Raw genomic sequence first — 23,438 nt, forward strand, 5'->3', positions numbered from 1 at the left:
GCATAAAACTCGACCCAGTCCTCTGACCAGTAAAATAGCCCAACTTTGAGCGTTTGTAAAATCTACAATTTTTACCCCAGTACTCTAAAACTTCGGAATCTTTCATGTTAAAGTGCAAATTTTATAACTACACAAAAGCAATTTTCGCTTCATAGGCACTTTAAAATGACGGATTCGATTTGCAGACTGGCTGGCTAGGCCGGCTAGTTTTGGCAAATCTAAGGCACTCTTAGATTCGTCATTTTATCATTTTTATCAACTTTGATGGTATGTCAGTTTTTAACGGCGCAGCACTGAGTTGTATTGATATCGCTTCATTACAAAAGTGTCCCTCGCGAAGAACTTGATCTGATCGATTATGCGCCGGCCAAGCCCCGGGTACTTGAACTTTTGAAAACCCGAAAGGCCGTGCCTTACCAAATATTGGAAAAAATATATTTCCCTAACCGTTAAATGAGTCTTCTTCTTTTCTTTTTTTTTTTTTTTTTTGCATTATTGCACTATTCAGGGATAACCTTCAGGAAACCAACTCAGACAAGTTATTGTGTTTGCTAATTTTGTGACGCAGGGAACACATTTCTAAGACAGACCGCGGCTTGTTATTCCTGGAGGGTATCCTTTTTTATGCTATTGCTCTGTGTTCTACTTCATCAGCAAGCGAGGCACCTTGCTTGAGTTATTATAATTATGACTGCATAAAAGCAAGGCGAAGAGCCTTCGTCAAACCGAGGTCAGTATATAGCCCCCTGCAAAAAACAAAAGAATCCTGAGGGGGGGGGGGGGGGGGTAGGGGGGAATAATCTGGTGCCCGCCCGCTCACCTATTACAGAGGAGGCCATGGTTCGATTTCTTACCGACATAATTAGACTCGCGTGCTTCCTTCGTCGAACGCAAGAGCGAGACTTTAGCTGCGAGTGAAAATAAGGAGATGAATTGCAACTTGAAAAAAGTCGGGTCGACTTTTTCAATTTATTTTCCTGGGTGTTAGATACAACGAGTAAAAAGTAACTGAGTCGATCATGCTTTGGAAAAATCACGTGAGATCGTTTCCATGGTAATTAAAGGGAAAGTCTCATGGGGTTTTTGACCTGTTTGGTTACAAATGGTGAGATAAGACCGTCACACAGCTAAAAATTTTTTTAGAACAAGACAGGAAAGAGATCAACTCAATTCTTGAAAAGAACAACTCGTGATCTGTTCTAGCGCATTTTTAAAACAAAAATGCAAGAACTTGAAAAACTTTAGCTCAACATTTTTCAAGTTTCAATCCATACCGGCCTACCCTGTCTCTAGCCAGAGGCTCTAATCGACAGTTTTATTGCACTAGGGTGATAATTTATAACAAAGCTAGACAATTATTTTATGTTTCTGTTTACAGACAAACATTTCTGGGTTTTGAAATGACATCAAATTTGCCTGATACCTCCCCTTTGAAACCCAATCAACGCGTGACCAAAGTACTTTGATATATTTAAACTCAGCAAATTTGTGACCAAAAAAAAAAATATCACCATGGCATTGGAATTGGCTTTTTTCCAGGTTGGAGAAATGGTCCAAGGAAAGAAAATGTGTGAAAGTTTTAGAACCATAAAAGCTGTTGAACGGCCTTATTATCTCACTTGCTTTAAAAGCAATAGAAATGTCATTTTTTACCCTATCCCTTTTGCCCATGTTTGCCATTGACTGTACATGTGCCATTGGAACTAAGGAATTTTCTTTTAGACTGGAAGTAAGCTTTGTACTTTATTTTCTCCGTTTCTTATATGGCTCGTAATGTGACCTCAAACCGATCAAACTAATTTAGAATTTTAATATTTATTTTACATTGCCTTCGTTCGTTACTGCAACATAAATAGTCCACCACTCGATTGTACTGAATGCCATGGATTCAGTTCTATTCGAGTTGTCCTGTATGTTGCGCGCATCAACATTTCGACTTAGTAGCCAGCAGGACGCACGTTTTGGGCTGCCGAAAATTTGCTGAAAACGAACCTTCTCGTTGTCTCCAGCAGTAAATCAATGGATTAAGAAACGAATTCAACACACCACAAGTACGAATCGTCCGCGCAAACACATGGAGTTACATGGTAGAAGCTTGACAGCTGGAATTGTATCCAATGTCCGGACACCTTCACTATGGTACAAATCAAAAGGTGGACCACCACAGGCATGAAGCACATCACAACAGCTCCGACAACGTACACAGTCGTCTTGAGGGCTTTGTTTTCTTTAGAGAATCTTTCCATCTATTCTTACGGTAGCTGTTGGGCTTTTACCATCTTTTCGTGGCGAAATGTCTCGCGATACAACATTAATTATATAAGAAAACACGATGAATTCAGAAAACGATACACAAAATCAAAGTAAAACTTGCTACTATCTTTGAAAGTAATGTTTAGGTCCGTTGCAAGTTTCCACACCTCGGACGAAAAAGCTATGACCCAAAATGCTGTCACTGTCATCATAATATTTTTGTTTGTGACAGTATCATGGTAGTGCATAGCAAACATGATCGCTACAACCCTCTCGAAAGTTACTAACGTTAGGTGAGTAGCGCAGAGGATGAATGCTGGTTGCATTATCAGACCAGTTGCAGCGTCAGTAACCGCTAGACAGGCCAGCAGGATGTTGGCTTTGCTTTGGAGTCCTGGTCTGCTTTTCACTGCCATTATCACCAACAAGTTGAGCAGAACTGTGAAGGGACAAGTGATGCTGTTAACGATGACGTTCAAAATAAAACTGATCCAAACTGGGTTAGTTAGTTGCGTTTCTTCTGCCGCGGAAGTGTTGGCAAAATTTGAACGGGAGAAATTTGTCATGTTGAGATGAAAACGCTGTAGAGAGAGCTGTTTTAGGTGTTGTCCGGCCACATAAAGGTGCAGATGTTTTCCACTTAACTGCTGTTTTCTGTGTTTTGTTGGTTAGCGGGGGCACCAATGGTGCAATTAGAAATTTTCACTCAAGTGCTTTTTAAAAATGCTCTCTTTATGTTTCAATGTTATTTGATTGATGTGGTGATATTTCTATCCATCAGTGTTTTGCTCAGATCTTCCTTGCAGAAATGTTGCACATGACGGTAACGAAAAGGAGTTTCGCGACTCTTATGGTTCAAGATCTTAGTAGACGTCCGGGACAAGTTTTGTCATTGTTCAGGACAAAAACGCAAATGTAACCATAAATATCGACTGGGGAAACTGACTTTGTATCGCTTTTGATATACGATCATTAAACAAATGATTTCCAATAATGTTTTCCCATGTTTCAATACACCATTTCCGAGTTGCTTTGAACCTCATTATGAAAGCGAGGCTAAGTGCAAAGTTTTTGTTGTGAAAAGTAGTTTTCATTCAAATGCAAAGAAAACTAATTTTCATATGAAAAGTTTTGCGCTTAGCCTCGCTTTCATAGTGAGGTTCACAGCAACTCGGAAATGGTCTATTGTCTGTGCGAGGTAATTGATGAATATTGATCTCCCGAATTTAAAGGAAAGGTCTGAATTCATCTTGTAATGTAAAATATTATTAATAGTTCTCTTTTTGTCGTGTTGGAGAAAAAGCAACGCCCTGAGAGCTCTTTCGCCGGCCCATGCAATAAAAACACTTCTCAAGAGGTGCTTTCTTAGTGATGGGCTTAAAGGACTTCATTTAGTATGCCGCTCTCTGTTTATCAAATTTTAAGTTCGGTTAACGTTTGGTTGTTCCCATGCTTTACATGTAAAAAGATAAAGTTATCTATTTGAAGCATCACTTTGAAAATTCAAAACGCTTTTTCCTTAGCGGAAGGCCAATGATGACTGTTTTTGAACACGGAAACTATCCCACTATTGCTTTGTAAGTGCCCTTGTTTATCGTCGCCATGGCAATATGGATGTGATAAAAAAAACAATCACGACTCACTTCAATCCAAGAGAAATAATTGATACAAATTTCAAATGGATCAGAATCGGCAGAGAGGATTGCCTAAAGGCGTAGTTGAAAAAAATGAACTATGGCCCCTCAAAAACTCTATCCAAACATCTTTAATTATTGTAAATATTTACTAGAGATGGCAAATGAAGTATTGTATTGTATAAGAACAAGTAAGAAAGGAACACCTTTGAAAAGCTCCAACGACTTTTACGAATTACTGATTTTCGCGTTCTTTTAAAAGGGAGACTTTGATGAATATTTTTGTTGCTTTTTTTTTCTCAGATTTTCTTAATTCACATCTTAGTACCTCGCTCACAAATTAATCGTTTTTAACTGATTGCCAAGGGAACGACATGAAGTGAATTTGCAAGATGCGAACCTCAAACCGAACGTGAAAAAGCTGATCCGACTCTTCACTGCAAGTCATCGCCATCTTGTCCGTCCTTAGCAATAGACACTTGTAAGTTAATAGTTTAATGGTTTCCGTCCTGTAGAACAACCCTTATTAACCAAAGTGTACCATTATAATATTATAGCCTTCTGCTGCCGCAAAAGCTTTTAATTAAGACTTTTTAATAGCGAAAGAGCTTAAGGGGCGTTGCTTTTCCTCCAACAAGACATAAAGAAAACAGCTAGTAATATTCTACATCAAAGGAAAAATTAATAAATCTTCATTGAATTGGTGGTCAGCAAAGGAGGATGTGCATTAATTACCTTGCAAAACAATTAAAACATGGGAAAACATTACTGGAAAACATTTGTTTATTGGCTCTAACAGTGAAAGGCGACACAAAGTTAGTTTACCCCTATGAATATTTATGCTTTCATTTTAATTTTGTTTTGAAAAATGAATAAATGTTCTCCGAGACTCCGCAGTCAAGCATGGAACCACCAGAGTCGGGAAAACTTTTGCTTCTCTACCGTGAAATGTAACATAATTTCTGCATGTCGGTTTTGGGCTAAACACTTACGGATATCAAGAGCCGCAACATTCTTAAAAGGCACTTGAGTCAATCATTGGTGCTAACCAACAAAAACGCAGAATGAGTTAAGTGGAAAATCGGCACATTTATGTGGCCGGACAACACCCCAAAAAACATACTCGCAAACAACTCTCTTCGCTACATTTTCATCTCAACATGACCAATTTCTCAGGCTCAAATTTTTCCAACACTTCAACGGGCGAAGGAACGCAACTAACTAACCCAGTTTGGATTAGTTTTACCTTGAACATCATCGTTAACAGCATCACCTGTCCCTTCACGGTTGTGCTAAACTTGTTGGTGATAATGGCAGTGAAAAGCAGACCAAGACTCCAAAGCAAAACCAACATCTTGCTGGCCTGCCTAGCGGTTACTGATGCTGCAACTGGTCTGATAGTGCAACCAGCATTCATCCTCTGGATGATACTGAAATTACTTGGTTTAGACAGCCAAGCCACGGTTATTCGTTTCCTGAATAGTTCTTTACGCGCGACGTTTGTTTCTTCGTCACTTCACCTAACGTTAGTAACTTTCGAAAGGGTTGTAGCGATTAAGTTTACTATGCACTACGCTGATATTGTCACAAACAAAAATATTATGATGGCAGTGACAGCATTTTGGATCATTGCTCTTTCCACCTTGGGATTAAGATTTACAAAAGGTGAAGCGTTTTTTTCAAACATAATCACAGGTTTTGCTTTGATTTCGTGCGTAATTTTTATTGCGTTTTCTTATATAATGCTGTATCGCGAAACACGTCGGCACGTAAAGATGATCAAAGCCCATCAGCTACCGCAAGAAGAGGTGGAAAGATTCGCTAAAGAAAGCAAAGTCCTCAAGACGACTGTGTACGTTGTCGGATCTGTTGTGATGTGCTTCATGCCCGTGGTGGTCCACCTTTTGATTTCTACCATAGCCTGGGTGTCCGGATATTGGATACAATTCCGCCTGTCAAGTTTCTACCATGTGTTTGCGCAGACGATTCGCACCTGTGGTGTGTTGAATTCGCTTCTTAATCCATTGATTTACTGCTGGAGACAACGAGAAATGAGAAGGTTCGTGTTCAGCAAATTTTCGGCAGCCCAAAACGTGCATCCTGCGGGCCACTAAGCCGAAATGTTGATGCGTGCAACATACGGGACAACTCCAATAGAACTGAATCCATGGCATTCAGTACAATCGAGTGGTGTACTATTTATGTTACAGTAAAAAACCTTGGCGGTGTAAAATAAATGTAAAAATTTGACATCGTTTTGATCGGTTTGAGGCCATATGATGACAAGTTTCTCTGTCGACTATAGCCGGAGGGTACGATGGTGTATATACAATAAGACATGAAACTTTTGATGGAAAATGTTGATGCGTGCAACATACAGGACAACTAACAATAGAACTGAATTCGTGGCAGTCCGTAAAATTTACTTAGTGTCGTACGAAGGCAGTGTAAAATAAAGGTTACAAATTGACATGAGTTTTTGTCAATTTTAGGTCTGAGCACGAATTCATATATTTAATGACAAAGCCCTCTGTCTATAGTGGGTCCTCGGTAATTCGGCAAGTAAGGCGTGGAGTTTCGATTGAAAGATTCGAAAGTGTCCGTCAAAGCTGATATCTGCGTCTTTTCATTTATTTCTGATACATGAAACGTAGCTACACGTTCTCTCTCTCTACCAAGGTGTACAAAGAGCCACAAAGAAAGAGATAACAAAATTGCTGTCGGGGAGAGGAGTGGGGGAGGGGAAGGGAGGAGAGAAGCGGAGGTAATCCGCTAATGACGATGCAAATTTGAAATTCGATCTACCACGGGTATATTACGAACTTTATTACTCCCGGATGGTTTGATAGCCGAGTTGTTAGAGCACTCTAGGTTATCACAGGGGCTTTAAGTTGGAATCCCTTTCAAGCCCTGAATTTTTTTCGTACTTTCTTATAGCAGCTGTTTAAAGTGCGTACATAACTGTACTGTTCTTTCATCTATTTTAAAAAAGGTTTGACCAGAGTAGCCAGAGTAACACTTATTTAACATCGAGAGTGAGAAAGGTCAAGCCCAGCTCTTCCTTCTATCTTCACTTTCTAATTTAAGTATTCTGTTCAAATGTTCTCGTTGGGTTCCCTGTGTCTTGGAAGATGCAAAACTCTTCACACGCCTTTTATTTGTCAAGATAAAAACGGACGTTTTTATTTAAGTTTTTGCTGTCTACTTTTACGTTTACAATATGTATTTCAGCGTGGCAATCAAATATTCTTCAGTCTTTGTAGCAATGCTTGCGTTCTGAAAGACAAAGGAAGGAAAGAACAAACAAATGTGGATAAGTGAAATTAAAATGGACTGAAAAGACCTGTGTATTAACACTTATCTCGGTCCGAAACCAAGGCAAGCCAACTCAGCTAAATGGCCGGCCCGATTAGCAAAACCATCCCTTAAAAGAGTTTTATCACAATGAAAGAATGGCCAGCCGTAATCTCGTACCCAGATCTCCCACGGTCACATTTCCAAACCTGCAGTGAGATCTGGGTACGAGATAAGGCCAGCCGTTCAGCTGGCTAAGACTATTGGTAAGAAAGGGAAAAGTGTAAAAGGCGAACAGGAGGGGGTACTAATCGCTCCAAGAGCGGGAAAACGTTCCCATAGAACCGTTGCAAGTTATAGGAAAAATCGTAACGGATACCAAGCCGAGGAAAAATGCAAATAATTTAATCGACCACGAACCTTAAATCAAACGCATTAAGACACGTGACCGGTCCAAAGGTGGAAAAACATCGTGGCAATTGCGAGTTCCTTAGAATTGTTAAGTGACAATCGATCTCACTCAATTACTCACCCAAGCTACTTTCCATTAATCCGAACTAATGGCATGTCTTCTTGCTTACCGCAAGCTGCAAAATATGGTGCAAGGTTATTAATAAACTATCTCTGGCTAAGTTCTAATCTTTTGATTGGGCACGCTATGTTTGGAGATCACTTGGGTCTTGACGGTCAACAATGACTTCCGGTGTTGAAACTAAGATCCGCAGTGAAATACGTTTGCATATTTAAAGTCACCCCCTCCCCCCAACTCAAGCGACTTAACAACTCCTCCCCTCCCCTCCATCACCATGGAATTTTTGTGGCTCTCTTGCTGTAGATCAGTTCTATTTCAGTTGATTTACAGGTATGAGTGGATGGGGGTGGGGGAGGGGGTGGAGAGGGGGTTGTAACAAGGATTTTTTCATTTCCTACCTTGGGTGATGGGGTGGGAAACAAATCATGTGGTGAGCAATTTAGCTCTCGAATCTCTTTATGGTGGCCAAATTGCCTTGCTTGTCAACTTAGTCGATAAAACCAAATGTTGATTTCGAGTGAAAAACAAGTACTGAACGAATGCTCATGAAATGATGTTCAATTGTACTTTGACTCTTAGAGCTAATCAGGGGCCCATAGTTAAATTTTCTGTCTGGACAGATTTTAACTTACACGGAGATTGACGGATCAGAGCAAGAGTCCGGGTTTTTACTGCATTCGTACTTGTTCCAGTACTGCATCTGAAAGAAGGAAACAGCACTCGCTTATAATTAATTAAGTCCAGTACATAATTGATTGCTTCTTGCCACAGTGTCAGCTTTGCAATCAGTTTGGTTTATTTACACATCTGGCACGTGCATCTCCGCTACAAAAGATCCGCCAGCAAAAAGTATTCAGAAAAGTTTATTTTTGGGTTATGTGGTCCGCTGCATTCAAAAGGCAAGTAAAACGTCGCCGAAGGGAGGAGGGTGGGTAAAAATATACTACCAGCCAAGGCAGAGCGCGTAGCGTACAGAACTAGCGTAGAGTCTCTGCGGTTAATCACGTCACATGCTCAAAATTTTCAAAATGGGGGCGACAGAAGATCCTGGAAAATGGCAGATCATGTGACCTTTACGCCATCCAAATTGGGTAACAGGACAAATCAACACTCACTATTCCCACTGCTAAAATACTAACGAAATCAGCCGTGCGGAATTTTTGTTTACCTGTCTAAAACACCCTCTGTGAATAGTTCATTACCGTACGGCCCTCTAGGGATCCCGGTTGCCTATTTAAGTAAATTATTCTGGTTCTTTTTGCGTCTTTTGCCAAGTTACGCGCTCTGCCTTGGCTGGTAGTATATTTTTACAATAAAATCTGCAATTCCACAGCGACAAACCAATGAGTGGTGCCGGATCACTTGTAGACCTGGATCAGCAAATTATCTCAAATACAAAATATTAACGGCAGACTGATCCCAACGGCGGAGGTGACGAGCTTGAGAGAACAAACAACAAAAGCTAGAATAACTGAAATGTATTTGTTTTTTTTAAAAAACAAATTTTTTTGCCCGATAATACGGTTTGCAATACAAACCTTCCTCGGGGGCTGAACGAAAAAGAAAAGTGAGAAACACAAAAGGATCGTTACAAAGAAGATTTAAAATATAAAATGCGTGACAATGATTGGCTGTTTAGGACTAAGTTACAAGTGTGAGACATGTCATTGGCGTGTTTCGTCACGTCTATTTATTCCAAGAGGGTGCAATGTTTTAGCTTTGTTGATTAAATGAGCTTCACGAGCCTTTCTAACTGAGTCACGTTTGCTGCGTATAAGTTCAAGCGGGATTAGTTGGACGTCGTTGATTGAGTGGCCAACAAAGCTAAAACATTGCACCCTCTTGGAATAATTAGACGTGACGAAACACGCCAATGACATGTCTCACACTTGTAACTTAGTCCTAAACAGCCAATCATTGTCACGCATTTTATATTTTAAATCTTCTTTGTAACGATCCTTTCGTGTTTCTCACTTTTCTTTTTGGTTCAGCCCCCAAGGAAGGTTTGTATTGCAAACCGAAATATCGGGCAAAAAAATTTGTTTTTTTAAAAAAAACAAATACATTTCAGTTATTCTAGCTTTTGTTGTTTGTTCTCTCAAGCTCGTCACCTCTGCCGTTGGGATCAGTCTGCCGTTAATATTTAGTATATTTTTACCCACCCTCCTCCCTTCGGCGACGTTTTACTTTCCTTCCTCACTGTCTTGCAACCTCCTGCCTAGGCTAAATTTTGCCTCCCACTTGACTCCGCTAAGGCAGTCAGTGGTGTTTTGGCAGTGAGGATGCCGATGGTTTGCTATATATTGAGGTTGATTTTTTTTTTGTGATCCGCCATTTTGAATTCTGCGAAGACACTGGGAACGAAGCTGTAAACCTTTTGGCACATCACGTGATCCTAATCTTTCGTTTAACCTAAACTACTGCTCGGGGAAATAAGATGCCATATTTTTTATGGCTTGTCAGTCACAAAAATACAACAATAACTGGGTAGTCGCTTTCCTGACAACTGTCCCAAGAAAACTCATGCAAACTCGTCCCCAGGGCACCTCCGTTTTCAAGATGATCAATTGCGTAACAACAGGAAAACGGTTTCTGGAAAGTTGTCAGATTGCGCGGCCTGTTTATATGGACAAACATTTTCAGAGGTAGGAGGGTTGCTCTGGAAGTTTAACTTTTTTTAATACGGTAAAGAGTGTGGATCAATAGATAATGGTATTCCAGAGGTTTGATTGGCTTAGCGACCATGGAACATCAGTCGATGGATCATTATACCATCCCCGAGAATTAGCAGCCATTAAATCGTCTTCTGGGATTTCTTGCAAAATGAAATCCCCAAGATCTAGCAATATTTCTCGGGTGTTTTGAATAAAATACTTATTTCACTCGTGCGTGTTTAGGTATTGGATGATTAGCATAGCCAGCACGATGCTGGCTATGCTAAACTGACGCTCGCGAAATAATTGTGAAATATCGCATGCAGACCACCCACGCGGCTGGAGGTTAACCGGGCAGTTCTTTAGCATGAAGCAACTATTTCAAAAGTTTTGAATGCAGGGGACCACACACGATGCGCAAATAAACTGTTGTGAATACTTTTCGTTGCCGGATCTCTTGTAGTAGAAATGCACGTGCCAGACGTCACTTTACGTGTAAATATTGAAACCAAACTGATTGCAGGGCTGATCTGACAATTAGCCCATGCAGTATGTCTCCGGTTCCCATTATATTTATAAACCTGGGTGAGGAGACAAACATGGGGGTGGGTTTATTGTGAAAGGAAATAACGCGACAGCTGGCTTGAATGTCTTGAGCCACCGACCTTCATACGCGCTAACCACTAAACCATGTGACTTCCGCGTGTCCACCACCATTTTTATCCGTATATAAACAAAAACAAATTCGGTAACTTTTTAGAAAGACAGGAAGTAGTTATTTCCTCGAACTGGCGAGTTTTTAAACAGAAACAACTCCACCAAAATGACCATTTTTTTTTCAGTGAAAGGTATCGGTTTTTGAAACAGGAATATGCTTTCCTAATACTGACCATCCGGGGAAAAGAAAAGTTAACCCCAATGCAACCCAAACAGTGTTTCTTGTGGCTTTTTCGTTAAGCATTTTCTGACAACACAACACCGGGAACTACGTCCCCTACTCTTGCGAACAGTGTGCATTTAAATTTGCCAACACCTTTTTTTTAATTCACGTCTCAAAAAATTCCGTTTTCCGTTTACTCAGACCCTCTCCCCCGCTTCCTGTCTCACCCTCAAACCTCAACGTGCAACTAAAATAATTTAGTTTCCCGATATGATTCCATGGCGTCAGAAATATACTTTACCTCCTAATTTCTTTCATTTTGTCTTAGTTTTCATGCAATTCTACTTTGTAACGGTGTGGCATGGTGTAAGCCTGGAGGACGCGTGAAGGCATGTGCACGTGCATGTAAATATTTTAATATTTAAATTTGACGTCACGCAATTTCTGAGAAACCTGTCCACAGGGAATGAAAAGCAATCTCATTGGAATCGCAGCTCAGAAATCTAAACACGCTGATGAGACGACAGTGTGTAAATTGCACCTTCAACAATGAGACATTTACTTCATTTTCTCCCGTTTTTATTGATTTGGCATCACTCGGACGGTGCATGGAAGTCTACATTGTTTATTTCCACGAATGGAAGCGACACGCGAACGTGTGGGGAGCGAAATGAACCATGTCGAACGCTCGATTACGTTTATGACTTACATTCGTCTTCCGGCTTTAACTCCACTCTGTTATCTCTCGGAAAAGGAAAGTACAATCTTAATAGAAGTCTAATTTTCGAGAATGTGGAAGATTTCACTATAGTAGGCGAAAGCCAAGAAGGTGGGAGCGATGCGGTGGAAGTAACCTGTGAGAACGATGCAGGCTTTGCGTTCTTTTTCAGTCAAAACATTACTCTTCGAGGTCTTAAACTTTTCAGATGTGGAGCCTGGCAAGATTACGCTGTCCTTCTTCAAAACGCTACGGTTTTGAAATACAAGACAGCGATTAAGTTTGACTACTGCAAAAATGTCAGGATACGAAACGTCGAAATTTCAGGATCAGTTGGCCGAGCGGCTCATCTTTACGAGGTCGGAGGTGTGTTGGAAGTTACAAATTGCCGCTTTGAGAACAATTCAGCAGACGTTAATGCTACAGGAAACGTAAAACAGAAAAAAGTCGTTTCACTGGTTTCTGGAGGGGGTGTATTCATAAGTTTAAACAAGTACACTCGTTACCGACCTACAAGTTTTATGAATGTCACGCAAGTCGAACACGAGAAATACATTCATGGTAACAATTACTCCTTCACAAACTGCAGCTTTCTCAGAAATCAACTTTCTAGTACATCAGCAGTCTCCTCGCATGATTTCCAGGAAACCTTCGATCGTCCATTTACTCGAGGAGGAGGGCTTGGACTGTTTTTCGTCGGTGATGCGAGCAATTCCACCGTCCTCATTACTAATTGTACGTTCTCGGACAACATGGCCCGGTGGGGCGGGGGACTGCAGGTTGAATTTGCCGATTATACCAGCAGAAACGTCCTCCTGGTGAAGGACAGTTTGTTTGAACGCAACTCTGGATATTCAGCGGGTGGTGGAGCTCGGGTAGGCAACATGTTAGCGCGTGGTGCCTCTCTTCCAAAGAACGAGGTGCGTTTTATGAAGACAGTGTTCATAAATAACTCGGGGAGGTGGGGTGGAGGTGTCTCTCTCTATGGCACATCAATTTTCTGCAACTGCAAACATGAGTTCAACTCTCGTAGTATTTTCAGTTTTCATTCCTGTCACTGGCTTAATAACGTGGCAACCGTGGGTGCAGCGATTGGTACATTCCTTTTCAATCAAAATGAGGATTACATTGGACCCGAAGTTCCATTCCATGCTGAATTCAAGCAATGCGAAGTGAAGCACAACCGCGTGCTCATAGAAGAACCCAACGTTCGGATCGGAGAAGGCACAATCTACAGTGTTGGCGTATCGATTGTTTTCCGAGGACGATCAGTCATTGCTGACAATGATTTCACAGCACTCGCGCTTGATGGGGCCACTTTAGAACTTCACGACCATGCTGAATTTGTCAACAACAAAGGATTTCGTGGAGGAGCCGTTGCAATGTATGGACATTCGAAAATTGCACTCATGAAAAATTCCACACTTTTGTTCAAGGACAACTCGTGTGTTGATAAAGGTGGAGCAATGTTTATTCAATCTCACGGGTCGCCGCAGGTTAGTTACAACGTCACTGGAAAGGATCCTAAAAACTGCTTCTTCACCTACGAAGATACTGGGACGGACTTCAACGATTGGAACACGCAGGTCATCTTCCAAGATAACCAAGCACCCAAAGATTCGTCTGGGCACTCCGTGTTCGCCACCACTCTCCAGAGGTGCCGCACGGTAGGAGAGACACGTGTGAAAAATTCCGTACTGCACTGGAAGTTCATCAAATATATCACGACCTTAGGGGTAGTCAATACGACCGGTGGCTTACAATTTAACCACACAAGAAGCGAAATTGCCACTGAACCAGTCAGTATCAGCTACGAGCGAGGTGACTGGGATGTCTCACCAAGCCAGCTGTTTAATCCAACGGTTAAGCTCCTGGACGAGAAAAACAATTCAGTCTCTGGGGTTGTAAATGTCTTGGTGGAGAATTCTTCCGCAGTTCGTTTGCATACATCTTCTTCGTTGTTTCTCGCAGATGGTCACGTTTCACGCCTAAGACTTGGAGGTGAAGTACGCAGGAAATTCTCGGTGGTTCTCCAACACGTTGGACGACAGGTTCTTCAGAGGAAAGTCCACGTCGCTTCCGGCCTCAAACAGTGCAATCCCGGGTTCCATCTCAGAAATGGAAGCTGCGTTTGTCAAGATCAACTTGAGGGTGTCTCAAGATGCGACAGAAATGGAAAAACCGTTTTTCTAAAGGTTGGCTTCTGGGCTGGGATGGTAAACAAAGCCTTTACGACCCATCCCTGTCCACCTAACTTCTGCAACTGTCCTAAGAGTCAGGACCCGGTAGCTGCAAGTGATGAATGTACTTATATCGCTGATAAGATGTGCGCCGGCAATAGGGACCCCGGGAGCATCTTGTGTGGAAAATGCAAGCCTGGTTTCAGCGTGGTTATTGGCGACACTGCCTGTTTTAAGTGCCGCAAATACAGATACCTTATCTGGGTACCGATATGGCTGGCTGTAATCTTTGGACTTGTGATGCTTACCATGGTGTTTGACATTGACGCCTTTACAGGGAGTCTGAACGCTTGCCTTTACTCTTATCAGGTTAGTGCCAAAGCCCAGATTGTGTGCAATACATGTCCAGTCCAACCGGAATTCAATGATCTAGCATTGTGGGATTCAGGCCCGATCCCGTTAGTTTTTAGACCAAACCAAGCCCAATAGGGCCGCGCCGCCGAGATATTTTGTTTCAAGAAGAGAAGTTAGTCAAGCGTTGAAAAGCGGCCCCCCACTTCTCCCACCCCCACCGTACCAGAAGGTCTGGATCTGTCACTGTCTAGGTACCAGTTTTTTTTATATAACTTTATTGGGTACAACTATAAATGAGATTTCACACAAAATACGTATTGCAGCACAATTCACAGCCGGATATTCGATAAAACAGAAAAAGTTATGAACCCAAGAAGGTATATGTGAACGGGAAACGAAGGCTCATGCGAGGCACGCCCCTTCAAGTTTAAACTATTACAATTCTGTAGTATGAAGTGACTAGGGGTGCCAATATACAAACTACATAAAAAAAGTCCGCCATCCTTATCGATTCATACTACAAAAACTGAAGATAAGTATCAAGTCTCAACCGGTTTTTTTGTTTTGTTTTGGCGTTTGCCAGGTGATGTTTCAAGTCGTTGGGGATCAGTTCAGTTTCAGGGATCCCTTCATGCTATTTATCCTCAAGCTGTTTAATTTCCGCCTGTACGTTGGGAGACATCTCTGTTACTGGACGCAAATGGATTATGCAGACAAGCTCTTTCTACATCTCTGCGTCCCTGTTATCATTCTACTCTTCGTCATTGTCTTGTCCAAACTAGTGGTGAGGTATCCAAACTGTTGCTTCAGTAGGCATGTAAAGGCTCCTTTCCGCGCCATGTGCACCATCACTGTCCTCTGCTACACTGAAATCACTTCCGAGTGCTTGTGGATTCTGCACCCTGCAGTAGTTGGTGGGAAGACGGTGCTGTACCTAAGCGGAAGTACGGAGTTCTTGAGCGGCAAACACGCTGTCTACGGAAGCATCGCACTGCTGTTTATCGTGTTTTTTGTGGTACCATTTCCACTCGTTCTGATGTTTCGTCCATTTTTTACACGGAAACTTCAGCCGGTTTTCAACCTGAACCGACTGAAACCCATCTTCGACGTGTTACAGAGCTGCTTCAAAGACCAGCACCGATCCTTCGCCGCTTTTTATTTTGTGTGTCGTCTGGTCTTGCTCGTGATCGCCACATACGTTCCTTCTGGTCCCGTCAAAAGATCCCTATTAGAGGTTGCCTGTCTTATGATCCTGCTGATCTTTTCATACCTGAGACCCTACAAGCGAGCACAAAACGTGAAAGAAGAACAGCCAAGTTACGATTGGGTTAACAAGTCAGATGCGTTTCTTCTTCTCAATCTTTCAGTGATGGCGGTCCTGAGTACCGCAATTCAAAACGATAATATACAAGCGCGCAGCAAGGAGGCTTTCTCGGTACTTGTCCAAGTCTTGGCTTATGTCCCGCTTCTTGTACTAGCCTTGTACGTGTGCCGAAAATACAAAGAGCGTTGCTGGACCGAGTGCTGTGACTACAACAGAGAAGAGGAACTCCCTCCCATAAGTGACACTGTGACTTATGTGGCCGTATCAGGGACTTTGAATATCAAAAACCGTTCTTCTGACGAATTTGATTGACAGTAACGGCTATGCTCATTTTAGCGGCTTCTCTCATTCGAAAGAGGTACATCCTTGTAGTGGTTATTAGCGCATAGGATTTACCCGGATTTTCGATAGGAAGATATCTCAGTTTCTGCATACCGGTGCTTTCTTGACAATGAAGCTTCTCTAGATAATGTGTCTCTCCACCCAGTAGACTGCATAAATGACAACATGCTGATGGCCCTGTTAAACCTAACAATTTGTTGCAGAGCCTGTGAAACTGCTGAAGGTTAGTAGCTACGCACCATTGTACTTCATTTTGGGTATCCTGTGATGTACCATCTTCCCGTCAATGGGGTGTAGTTACCAAGTCGCTTTATGCCGAGTTCAACTCCATTACAAAATCGGGTTAACGTTAGGGGCTACGTCGTGTCAGTTACTGTCAGGAGCCCAAGAGCCGGAGCCTCTATCTCTTACACTAATCCTTGGAGTCAATCCTTTCACAGTAGATTTATTTTCAGAACGGGTCTCCGCAGGGGACCTTTGGAGCGTCCATAGTTCAAATACCCAATCAAAGAACAGCAATGATAGATAAATTGTCATACGTCATACCTTGTCGCGGGAAAAGCATTTCTAAAATTAAATCTACATGGGAAAAGGTTTACTCAAGGAATTAATACAGATAGAGGCTCTCAGTCATGGGCTTCTGGTCGTGTGGATCGTTACATTTTTGGTTCAAAACTTAGCTGAAATACAATTAATCACCTTTTATTCGTTACGAAATGGTTGAAGAGCACCAAGGGAAGATGTTACGTGATCTTTTCAAGGGGAGAACAATCCATAATTTTTTCCAAAACAAAAATAAATAACTCTAAAAAGTTGGCCTGTTTTTTTCTTAAAGTCGCAATCCATTTTGATCATGGCTATCCGAAGACAAAGGCAATTACACCTTTTGCTGTTCATTACGAGAAAATACGCATCCATTTGCGTAAAATGGCGACCAATTGCGCGAAGACACATTCATTAGCGCCAAACAACGAACATTTGCGCTTAACTCAGATTCAATAACGATTTTTGCATTTTTATCAACATTCAAAAACACTTTTGGGCATTCTTATGCGTCATTCGACATACAAAAGAGAAAAATATACTTTCATTTGCGCCAATATTCAAGTCATTAACACCATCTTGAAAGTCAATAGAGGTAATAGACAAACATTAACGTGTATAAACCATTTATTAACATTTTTATCACACTGTTTGAAATTCAATAGCATTCCTGGACGGCATTAGTGTGGATAAGACAAATATTAATGCGCTTGTACAAACAATTGAGCGTTCTTTAGATTCAATATACAAAAATCGATTTTCAATTGAACAGTACAATTTCAAAACATTATTTTGTTCTCAATTTTAGTTTACCCTTTAATAAGCTCTCTATTCAAACATCTTGGCAGATAGGTCTGCACGAAGCGGTACCATTGCGCACTTTAAGCTTCGTGGCATTTTGCCAGAGGTCAGGAAACCCTTACGAAGTGAATGAACTGTACAAAATTTTCTGATGCTTTTATCCCATTCTGCACTTGACAAACAGGTTACGTAACCTTCGTCAAGTGCAGAATGGGATAAAAGCATCAGAAAATTTCGTGTACATCCCACTGTCAATGCAAAAGTCTTGTAAATTAGGTATTGTTCAATTGAAAATCGATTTTTGTATATTGAATCTAAAGAACGCTCAATTATTTGTACAAGCGCATTAATATTTGTCTTATCTACACTAATGCCGTCCAGGAATGCTATTGAATTTCAAACAGTGTGATAAAAATGTTAATAAATGGTTTATACACGTTAATGTTTGTCTATTACCTCTATTGACTTTCAAGATGGTGTTAATGACTTGAATATTGGCGCAAATGAAAGTATATTTTTCTCTTTTGTATGTCGAATGACGCATAAGAATGCCCAAAAGTGTTTTTGAATGTTGATAAAAATGCAAAAATCGTTATTGAATCTGAGTTAAGCGCAAATGTTCGTTGTTTGGCGCTAATGAATGTGTCTTCGCGCAATTGGTCGCCATTTTACGCAAATGGATGCGTATTTTCTCGTAATGAACAGCAAAAGGTGTATTTACCGTTTATTAAAATCCATTTAAGAATAAACATACAATTTAATTTACACAGAAGTAAAGGGAAATGCCAAAATTCAATAAAGGTACAACTTCAAAATCTACTAAAAGGTAACAGATATGTTTATCATTAAGATTAAAGATTTATCTTAATGATATTAATGGTCAAGGAACAAAGCTACTTCTGTCCAGTTCCGTTCCAGAGAAAGGCAATTGTTTATATGTTCTTTATAAGTATAATTCCGGGAAAAGTAGGCGGCTTTGATCAAGTACTGTTTTGTTTGTTTAGTTTTAAATAGGGCCCACTTCAATTTTGCACTGTGTGAAAGTTTTTCTACAATCTTTAAGATTGTCACTAAAATTTCAGGCCAAACGTTTACTCTCTACTAGCCATCTTAGATTTCAAAATACAATTAAAATCTGCAAGACCACAGTGACAAACCGATGAGTGGTGCCGGATCTGTTGTAGACCGGGGACAGCAAATTAATTCAAATGCAAAATACAGACGGCAGACTGATCCTAAACGGCGGATGTGGCGAAAAATAAACAAAATGGCTAGAACAATTGAAATATATTAATAACAAATTAACCCGATATTTCTGTTTGCAGCACAAACCTTCCCCGGGGGCAGTTAGGTAGGTAGGTAGGAAGGATCTAAATTTCGATTCGGATTAAAGAATAGCAAGATAATGCTATTATCTCAGAATACAAAGTGTGTAAGAGTAAAACAATTATGAACTAAAGCAAAAAAAATAGCTAAAACTATTTGCAGTAGTGACAGTTCGTATTTCATCTGTAAGAAAATCCCATTTCCTTATTGATTATTGACTGAACAACAGTGTCTGTTGTAGCTAAAGAGAGTGCTATCGTCACTGCAGTGTAGAAACTAGTAAGAACATTTGAATAGAGCTCATTCTCAACTCCAGAGCTCTTCCCTTTTGCGCATGACCGACGGCGTATGACGTAGTCAAAGCCGAGCGGCTCTGGGGTCAAGAATGAATATAGCGGTTTTCACTCGAAAGGTTTTCCGTGTTTACTTTGGCTTTGCTGTAATACACTTTGTGATTGGTTAAAAAGCTCGCGCCATTTTTGCAACCAATTACATGTGAATCTAAAACCAATCGTGGCTTGCTCGTTCGCATTTTCCCGCGCTTGGTATTATTTGCATACATTTGCTATACCTTGTTCCCAGGGAAGAGAGAGGTCCCTGGGAACGAGGTTGACATTTGCCTCGAGTTGTGATTGGTTCATTGCACTGTTTGCGTGTGATTAGGGTGATCACTTTGCTTTTGGTTCTGCGACACTTGATTGAAAACCGCTTCGTCATTAATTCTAAACTTTGCAGATGAATAAATTTCGAGACAATTCGGCTGCTGTTGAGTCCCGTTAGAATAGGCGCGTTTACGCTGTTACGTTATTATTATGTGGAATCTTTTTTGTATTTTTGATAAAAAAAAAAAAAACGATCACTAAACTAGAATAAAAAAAAAAATTAAGATTCTAGAAAATCTGCGGTAGAAGTCTAATCTCGCTCGTCCCCAGAGATTCTTTATTATTTGGGAGTTGCGGGACATTTAGGGACGGGACGGTTTAGGTCTGTATTGACGCGGCCAATAATTTACTGGTCGAGAATAGGAATTGTGTTGTTGAAGTAAATAAAATCAGTGTGTATTGTTATACGAGCTCTTTCCTCGCGTTTTCTCTCTTGTTTAATTTAAAAGGGAAATTAAGCAGCGACGACGGCAACGCCAACGAAAACGTCACTTGAAAATATAACTCAACGCTATTTCAAAGACGTCGCGATTAATCCAACTTGTACAAATTGCACACTGTGGCCGAACAATCCAGGAACAAAATTGGTAGGAACGGCGTTCAAATTAAGAAAGAAAATGGAAACATTTGGGCCTTATGCTCACGTACTCCACATAACCTTGAATTTGGTCATTTCACGCTGTTGTTTTTCAGTGTACGGCAAAGAAATGTACCAAAATTTAACACGAACATGCAGAGCAATTGTTTTTGCTCATTAAACCTTTTGTTTTGCGGCGTTGTCGTTGCCTTCGCCGTCGTCTTTGCTTAAGTCAGTCCCTAATTTCTGTCCGAAAGAGGGAAAGGACGTTGGCATGGCAACAAGTCTTGTCCAGGAGCTCCACGGGTTCTGGCTGGAAATGTCAACTTTGTTTCAATCGAAAATAAAAGGAAAAGCAAGCAAAGCGAAAAGAGACAAAAATGGTGATTGTTAATTTCTTCCTATGAGCTGAATATCGACTTCGGATCTAAAGAGTCGGAAACTAGGTGTTTCTGTTAAGCTACAAGGGTTGTGTTTTGTTTCGACTTGAAAAACCATTGGTAGTCGATCTCAACAGCCAAGCGATACTTTAGATTCCAGGGGGGCGTTTCTCGAAAGTCTCGGTAACTTACCGGGCCCGATAAGTGTCTTTGGTAATTAATGTTTCTTAACAGAAGTCAATTTTTGTTAGCTTTGAATACTAAATTTTAAAATCTTATACTTCTATGAAAACATTGGCCAAGTACCATGTCTGTAATCACTGTGTAATCGGCAAAAAAACATTATCAGGCCAGATAAGTTACCGGGACTTTCGAGAAACGGGCCCCTGGGCCAGATTCACGTGTTATTCCAACAATAGATTATTGTTAAATAATAGAAATATGTAATGAAGCAAGGTACCTAACTCACATGAAGATAATTAGACACCTGATTTTAAGGACGGTGCCTATTTTTGTTACTGCGCACACGTTCTGCGCGTTGCGAGATACTCGGGTTTCCTATGGGTGGTGCCTACTGATACAGGGATATTTTTGCGCAGTTCAAAACTATACGGAGAAAGCAGAACTTAGCAAGTGCTTTTGGTAATTAAAAAGAAAATTGAGAGTAACCATGCATTTTTCAGAGATAATAAAGCTTCAATTTGAAAAAAAAAAAAAAAACGCCATACGTTGCTTTGTATTTTACTTCTTTTCAGAATAATTGTTGCTTAATTATCTCTAAAAAATGCCCCGCTACCCCTCCATTTCCTTTCTGGATTCCAGTAGCCCATACTAAGATCTGCTTTTCCCGCATAGTCATAAACTGTACAAAAATACGTTTTTATTAGGAGGCAGTGTTTTACTCACAGCTCCGTCGGTATCGTCTCCATAGTACTCCATAACCTCTTCCGTTACACAGCCTCCTGCTTCCACGTAGCACTCTTCATTCAAATCCTTGTTTGATATCAGCTCGCCCATCCAGCCACGTTTCCGTAATTTTCCGTCTTCTTTGTGGGCAAACGATCGAGCTTCGTTCGGGTTCATTACAATTCTGCGAGTAGCTTCGACTTCCACTGAGGAATAGATAAAACTCTTCGTCTACTGGATAGCATTGTACCATGAATTTAATCATTCTGTTACAGTTTTTACTAATAGCAGTTCTATGTACTTACTATAAATTCAACTTTGTACTTTACAAGATCTGTCGAAACACGTCTGAAGGTCAAAACTGTTGTCGTTTTCTTAAACTTATAACTTGCTTGCTGCTATCCAGACCTTTTGGCAATTCTTTAGGGCCATTTAAAAGGATTTTCAGATTCTTTCATTCTTTCCCTCCGATTCAAAGAGATCGAACTTAGACTAAAACTAGGACAAATGTCCTTTTTCTGGTTTCGCAATCAATCAATCAATCAATCAATCAATCAATCAATCAATCGATCGATCGATCGATCAATCAATCAATCAATCAATCAATCAATCAATCAGAATCACCCTTGTTGTCTTTTAAAGATATATTTGACACTCTCATCCTCTTTCTTGTTCTTCAGTTAACCGTTAAAGTGGTTACAAATTATAGGGAAATGAAGCTTTTCCCTCGAATTTAAAAATTAAGAATACTGAAACTAACTATAGGGAAATGAAGCTTTTCCCTCGAATTTAAAAATTAAGAATATTGAAACCTTTTAAAACTATTTGCCGCCGGTACTCCGAAACCGGCATCTTTTTTCCAGCCAGAATTTATCCACAAACATTCCCTTGCATTTCAAACGGAATTTCTCTCAAGAAAATTCTAGTTTAACTCCAACAGATATTTTACCAGAATCACCTGTCCGGGTGGGAATGACCTTGACTATGTAGATTCTCCCAAGTTACATTTAATTTATTTTCGGCTAATGAAAACGGCATGTGCTTTGCCACACCCCAAGAGAGCAACAGTGGCACCCCAGCGGTTCATTTCGATGAATATCTGTTTGGAACGCTTAAATCGCCTTTGAAATTTGCATTGCATTATCAAGAAAAACTCACATTATCTTGGGTGACAGCATGAAATGGGAAAATTTATTCCTTACGGTTACGAAAAAAGGCTAGCTAGGGTTTTCGGAAAAACCGACAGCAGCTCGCAAATTCGGGGGATAAAGATTTGTTCCCTAAAATTGTTTGCGACTTAAAAACTAAAGAACCGAACAGATCAAACTGAACAAATTATAGTGACTCCAGCGATTTCATATTTTAGAACCTATGGTCTTTGCTAAACAAATAGAATCAGCTCTATTAGCTTACATTTATCTTCTGCATAAGCTTCTTGTACAAGTTTACTGACTTACCTGTTTGTAGGTATAAGAAAGCAGCGAACAAACCGATGAAAACATCGAGAAAAAGATTCATCTTGTTTCACCTGAGTTGCCGAGACAGGAGTCAATCAGTTTCTCTGTTAACAGCTTAAGCCAAAAAGGTGTTGACCTTTTCACTGAGTTATGGACGCAAATAAACACTCCTTCGTATATTTAGTATTTTATTGTTCAATTTATCATAGGGTAAGCTGCCCGGAAACTGTCTTCGTGCAATAAAAAATGCTATTGTGTTTTGTTTTTTTCACTCCGGATGTAAACTGGAAAAGTTATAACACTTTTACTCATGTACGCGTTCTCGCGTTATTAAATTAAGGTCGCCTTAATGAGGGATTTGAGCAAACAAACGTGATTCGGAAGTATTTCTGGGATTTCAAGATGGACTAAAATTTGCACCTAAATGGTAACAAGAAAGCTTGTTAAATTGCGTTTTTCACCCGGCTGGATATAACTGTTGTAATAAGTTTGTCACGGGTCCAATGGCAGGCGGTTTATTATGATAAATGAACGCCTGGGATAGTTTTTGTTTGGCAAGGGGTTTGAAATAAATGATTGGATATGACAGGAAAAAACAAGTTCCGCAATAAACATTTTCTG

General features: G+C 40.5%; 3 protein-coding genes and 1 pseudogene across 3 annotated transcripts; 2 read left to right on the forward strand and 2 right to left on the reverse strand.

Moving 5' to 3' along the window:
* Window positions 1-2,024: 2,024 nt before the first annotated feature.
* On the reverse strand, window positions 2,025-2,819 carry LOC146487058 (uncharacterized; annotated as a pseudogene).
* Window positions 2,820-5,047: 2,228 nt separating this feature from the next.
* On the forward strand, window positions 5,048-6,001 carry LOC146487059 (melanocyte-stimulating hormone receptor-like). Its single transcript, XM_085089544.1, has one exon. It carries the CDS (start codon window positions 5,048-5,050, stop codon window positions 5,999-6,001), a length of 954 nt encoding a protein of 317 aa, XP_084945670.1.
* A 1,038-nt stretch (window positions 6,002-7,039) lies between these two features.
* LOC146487060 (uncharacterized) lies at window positions 7,040-23,033 on the reverse strand. The gene is made up of 5 exons (XM_085091934.1): window positions 22,818-23,033; window positions 21,361-21,566; window positions 8,346-8,413; window positions 7,714-7,768; window positions 7,040-7,163 (listed from the first exon to the last, which is right to left on the reverse strand). The coding sequence occupies exons 1-4, from the start codon at window positions 22,876-22,878 to the stop codon at window positions 7,759-7,761; spliced, it is 345 nt and encodes a 114-aa protein (XP_084948060.1). The 5' UTR covers window positions 22,879-23,033; the 3' UTR covers window positions 7,040-7,163; window positions 7,714-7,758.
* On the forward strand, window positions 11,711-19,907 carry LOC146487061 (uncharacterized). The gene is made up of 2 exons (XM_085091799.1): window positions 11,711-14,514; window positions 15,083-19,907. Exons 1-2 carry the CDS (start codon window positions 11,797-11,799, stop codon window positions 16,133-16,135), a joined length of 3,771 nt encoding a protein of 1,256 aa, XP_084947925.1. The 5' UTR covers window positions 11,711-11,796; the 3' UTR covers window positions 16,136-19,907.
* Window positions 23,034-23,438: the final 405 nt, after the last annotated feature.

This window comes from Pavona decussata, unplaced genomic scaffold, assembly GCF_977016875.1.
Source record: "Pavona decussata unplaced genomic scaffold, jaPavDecu1.1 SCAFFOLD_19, whole genome shotgun sequence".
Classification (NCBI taxonomy): Eukaryota; Metazoa; Cnidaria; class Anthozoa; order Scleractinia; family Agariciidae; genus Pavona; species Pavona decussata.